General features: G+C 36.7%; 1 protein-coding gene across 3 annotated transcripts in view; it reads left to right on the top strand.

Annotated features, from left to right (window-relative positions):
- Positions 1-1647: 1647 nt before the first annotated feature.
- Positions 1648-5653, top strand: part of pus7l (pseudouridine synthase 7 like) — a 15325-nt gene continuing 11319 nt past the window's right edge. The window contains exons 1-6 of one of the 3 annotated variants that reach the window (XM_083528441.1): positions 1648-1799; positions 1951-2750; positions 2980-3139; positions 3332-3524; positions 3703-3801; positions 4465-4546. In XM_083528441.1, the coding sequence (XP_083384567.1) occupies positions 1952-2750; positions 2980-3139; positions 3332-3524; positions 3703-3801; positions 4465-4546 (1333 nt within the window). In that variant the 5' untranslated portion in view covers positions 1648-1799; position 1951. Of the gene's footprint in view, positions 1800-1950; positions 2751-2979; positions 3140-3331; positions 3525-3690; positions 3802-4464; positions 4547-5653 lie in introns of all 3 variants that reach the window. The other 2 variants (XM_083528439.1, XM_083528440.1) reach the window with 2 other exon arrangements.

Raw genomic sequence — 5653 nt, 5'->3', positions numbered from 1 at the left:
GAAGTGCTCAAATAGTTCCGATCGTAGGGCGACTTCCGACAACACATACGCACCAACATGGCCGAAAGTATGTGCACTCCAACCATCACTCATATGTATATGTTGTACATGACATTCAAGATTTATTTACCCTATGCTGTATGCTTCCCCTATAAGTATTATTCTTCTGGGAAGGTTTCCACGTGATTTTGGGCAGGATTGTGGAGAGTAGAGTTTATTCAGCTACAAGAGCATTAGAGATTAGACACTGGTGTTGGATGAGGAGGTCTGGTGTTCCAGTTTATCCCAAAATGTTTAGCAGGTTTAGCCTCTGGGCAGGACAATCAAGTTCTTCCACTCTAATCTCAACATGCCATGTTTCATTGAGCTTGTTTAGTGTACAGATATGAGGATAAAGGTAAAGTGTATAGGGGGCTTTTACTTGTCACATGTACATTACAGCACAGCAGAGATGGAAGAGAAAGTGCACACGCAGAGAAAGTGCACACATCCTTCACTCAAGTAGAAGTACAGATACTCATGTTTTAAAATACTCTGGTAAAAGTTGAAATCCTGACTACACTTTTTCACTCCAGTTAAAGTAAATAAGTTTGGTCTCTGACATGTACTTCAGTAAAAGGTAGCCAGTATTACTGTAGTACCCATTTTAGTGTCACGCTGGTAACTGGACTTCACATCATATGAATGTAAGCAACCACCATATAGAACACAAACAGAGCAAAGATGGTGATGATCAGAAATGTCTCTGTTCTTAGTCATGTTTACATCGCTGACTCCCTCTGTCTTATCCATGTTAACTTTCATATTTAGCATCATAATCTAGACTACCTTTGTGGTGTGTAAGAGCCAGGAAATTATACACCAGTGGTAGATAAAAAAATGTAATAGGTTGATGGGCAGAAAACGGTGCACAGTGAAAAGAAAAATTATTGATCATGTCACCAAATAGTTTAAAACTAAAGTAATGAGGTTTGAAAATGTGAGAAGTAAAAATTACAGATATTTGTGTAAAAAAATTCAGTAAATGAAACTAAAAAGTTGTCTGAAAAATAAATAGTGAACTTAAGTACTGATACCAGAAAAATCTACTTAAGTACAGTAACAAAGTTTTTTACTTTATTACTTCCCACCTCTACAGCATAGTGAAACTCTTTCTTCACTTTCTTCACATATCCCAGCGATGTTCGGAGCTGATGTCAGAGCAAATGGTCAGCCATGAACAGCCTCCCTGGAGCACAGAGGGTAAAGGGCACTGTTTAGGGGCCCCAAAAGTGGCAGCTTGAACCGTCCTACCTTACTGATTGGAAGGTTGGAGGGTTCAAGCATCAGTATTGCTAAGCTGCCACTCTGTATTCTGCAGAGTGGTATATATATATATACACACACACATACATACATGCTATATACTATTATATTATCAATCTATTATTATGCTATTATATTTATTGTGCTATACATTTTTTGTATTTACTGTATTTATTTTATTGACTTATTCATAGTTATTTATATAGTTATTCTACTGTACATCTTAAATTACGTTCTATATTACAAATATATATTCAATGCACTGTTGTTGTTGTACCATATCACAAAAAATGCAGAAAGAAGTCTGCCAGTCTGATTTTTTTGTTTTGTTTGGGCCTGTAGTTGTTATAGTGTCCGGGTTGATGACGTAATCAAAGTGCGCACTGAAAGGACAGCGTTGCACCGTCTGGGACAGGTCTAATGCTGCACTTCCGGAAGTTCGCGTGGGAGGCGACAACGTGATACTCCGATTTGCTGCGTGTGTTGAAATCCCGGTATTTCACACGCAATTATAGCACAACATCAAACAACACAACATACACATCCGTATTTTTGTGCGCAAATATTTGAGTGATGATACTTTAAAAATTTTTGTACACATCATTTGTCCTTTTTCCTGATTTTGTGTGTTTTACTGGATGGCAGGATGGCAGGAGGATCAGCATCACTGCACTTTAGGTCTCTTCATGAAGGCTTTCATGGCAGCATTAAGAACCTGACACAGGACTTTGTAGTCACTGAGATAGATTTACACGGGCAACTGGTGAACAGTCCAGATGCTCCTGAAGAACCTATAATTAGGATTAATGATGATATCAAAGATGTTCCACCCAAAGACAGTATCAGAGCAAAGCTCCTGACTGAGGAAACACATTCCAATGAAATCACAATTGATGCTGTCTGCTTAAATGATGGTGAAGTTTCGGGCCAGGAGCGTTGTGACCTGAGTGTAATTCTGAGCTCCTCTCCGAATAAGTCCTTAGAACACTTTGCTAGCACCATCCGAGGATGTAGTGAGGTGCAGAAGAACCTGGAAATGTCCCTTGGAGTCTTTCCAGACAAACAACAGCGAGCCGTCGTGCACAGTGCAGTGAAGTACACCTACCCCTTTCTTATGACGGCCACCAACCACGAGGAGATCCTGGTCAGAGAAGACCCAGACTTCAGAGAACTTTCAAATTTAATATCTGTGGAGGAAGCAGAGGATTTCTTTAGGTTTAAAGATGCGAAAGTTCCCGGCTCCAAGTACACCTTTTCACCCGATGACATCAAGGAGCACCGGACCTCTGTTCACCATTTTTTGAGCAGAAAGTTTGGAAAGCTGTTGGAGACAAAGAGCTTCATGGAACATGGCAGAACTGCAATTACAGTGAGGCTGAGAGAGCGAGGCAGAAGGGCCAGGAAGAGGACGGCAGCAGATCAGGATGAGCAGGAGATCTACACCGGTGAGAAACGTAGAAGAGCAGCAGCCCAGTCATAGCTTCACTGAGCAGATCTTCTGAAAACATTTGAGTTAGACCAGATTTATAAGCATGTTTCTGCTAATCAGTTAAAACAAGATTATGACTAAAGTTAGATCAGTTTATTAATCAGTGGAAAAAGTGCTTTAGGTCTCTCACGGCTGCATCCTGTTTATCAAATCTTTCTCATTGTCTGACTTTCTTCATTAATAAGGTTTCACGCTAAGAAAAGACAATCTTGAGACTTTGGAGGCCATCAGCTACATGGCAGCAGTGCTTGGAGTTCTTCCCTCTGACTTCTCCTATGCTGGCATCAAAGACAAACGAGCCATAACCTACCAGTTAATGGTGGTAAAGAAGATTTCTCCAGAACGGTAATGGACAGAATGGGTTACAGTTAACTGATTTAAGCTCATGCCAGTGTATTATATTGAGATGCAGCTGTTTTGGTTCTACTGTTAAAAATCCTTTAACTTATTGCTGCAGTGTTGTAACCTGACCAGTTTAGTGTTGGTTTTATAGAAATTTTGTGTGATTTTTTTTTTTTTTTTTCTGTTATCTGACAGGTTGTTGGCGAAGGCCAATATGTTTGAGAGGAAAGGATTACAGCTGTCTAAAATCCATCCTGTATCTGAGCCCATTCGGCTTGGAAGGCTAGCAGGCAACCGTTTTGAGCTCGTCATCCGAGACCTGAAGCCTCACGCGTGCAGTTTTAGAGATCTAGAAAGCCTAGTGAAAGAGGCAGTAGAGAATGTAAAGGTGAACTGAATTTATTTATAAATTACTATTATTATAATACTATAATATAATATATCTGAATGTATAATTCTAACCCCATTCATTTTATGGTTTTGGTGTAATTTATTTTGAATCACATTTTGTTTACTATTTTGGTGTGAATTATTGAAATACAATAACTTGACAGTTCATCCTGCAGACTCTGGGCTTTGTGAATTATTATGGACCTCAGAGGTTTGGAAGTAGCCAGAAAGTTCAAGCGGACCATGTGGGACTTGCGCTTCTGAAGGAGGACATGGTAAACACCATGTGTTATTGTGTATTTTGAGTGCAAAAGTCTACACACCCCTTTTTGAATTTTAATGAAACCACGACCATTTATACATCATTGTGTGGTACCATGTGGTAACATCTTAGATTTGGCAGAACAATTTCATGCTTTATTAAAAACATTCTCCAGATTTATTAAACTGAAAGGGATCTCTTGTACACTGCACTCCTTATGACATTCCACAGCTTCTCCACAGGATTTGGATAAAAACTCTGACTGGATCATTTCATTGATTTTAATTCTCTGAAGCTGTTTTTGACCTGCAAGGTGGATTTTTACTTTTAGCTGTCTAACAAGGCCAAAATAAATTGGTATTTGGAGCTATCTGTGAATCCCTCTATCTTGACTATAGCTCCAGTCCCAGCTACAAATAAACTCATCCCTACAAGTGCTTTACCTTTGGTATGGGGATTGTTGGTTGATAAGCTTTTTTGTGTTAGACAAAATGTGTCTATTTAAATTTTGCTAAAAAATTCTACCTTAGTTTCATCTGATCGTAACACTGTTTGCCACATGTGAAAGTGCTTCAGTGTATTTGGCTAATAAATTACGCAAGTCTATAAGCTGAACGTCATTATGCCTGATATTTTAGCAATATATTTTGTATATGTATGTCTCTGTCCCCATCAGAATGCAGCTCTCAGGTTGTTCCTGAGCCCTGAGGAGGGTGATGACCATGAAAATAAAGCCAAGCAACATTTCTATGAGACAGGTAAGTACACTCCTGGCACTCATTTTATACCTAGGCACATGTTATATGGTTTATTTACATGTGCTTTTCTATTAGATTTCACACTCAGGCTTGTGTTTCAGTAATGACTATAACATTATAATAATAATAATAATAATACATTTATTTAAAGCCACCTCTTAAAACACTCAATGACACCATACAGTAGAGTTAAACATTTTAAAATCCAACAACAAGAAAACAGCAATATAACTGTTAAAATTGATCAGAAAAAGAATTTAAACATCAATCAATTATCAATAGAAAGTGAGATTGTACCTGGTACCTCTCTGTCATGTGTTTTAGTTTGGATTAATGATTGTACATGAGAAATATTATATATAATATAATATATAATAATTTTTGCACATTTAATAGATGGATGTGGATAAAATATAACTATCACTAAGCTAGAAAGTATATAATATGTATATAAAACACAAACTTACACTTATAAAGCACATCTTATTCATTTTTGTCGCCACATTATGTGTAAAGCTGCTTTAAAAAAAAAAAAAGAATTGAATTGGGGAAAAAAACAAACAAACAAACAAAAAATAAATAAATAAATAATAATTAAATAAATAAATAAATATATATATATATATATATATATATATATATATATATATATATATATATATATATATATATATATATATATATATATATAATATATATATATATATATATATATAATATATATATATATAGTGAGGAAAATAAGTATTTGAACACCCTGCTATTTTGCAAGTTCTCCCACTTAGAAATCATGGAGGGGTCTGAAATGGTCATCGTAGGTGCATGTCCACTGTGAGAGACATAATCTAAAAAAAAAAATCCAGAAATCACAATATATGATTTTTAAACTATTTATTTGTATGATACAGCTGCAAATAAGTATTTGAACACCTGTCTATCAGCTAGAATTCTGACCCTCAAAGACCTGTTAGTCCGCCTTTAAAATGTCCACCTCCACTACATTTATTATCCTAAATTAGATGCACCTGTTTGAGGTCGTTAGCTGCATAAAGACACCTGTCCACCCCATACAATCAGTAAGAATCCAACTACTGACCAAATGGCCAA

Source organism: Silurus aristotelis, assembly GCF_946808225.1.
Source record: "Silurus aristotelis genome assembly, chromosome: 24".
Classification (NCBI taxonomy): Eukaryota; Metazoa; Chordata; class Actinopteri; order Siluriformes; family Siluridae; genus Silurus; species Silurus aristotelis.
Note: the sequence above shows the minus strand (reverse complement) of the source record. Positions and strands in the feature narration are given on the sequence as shown.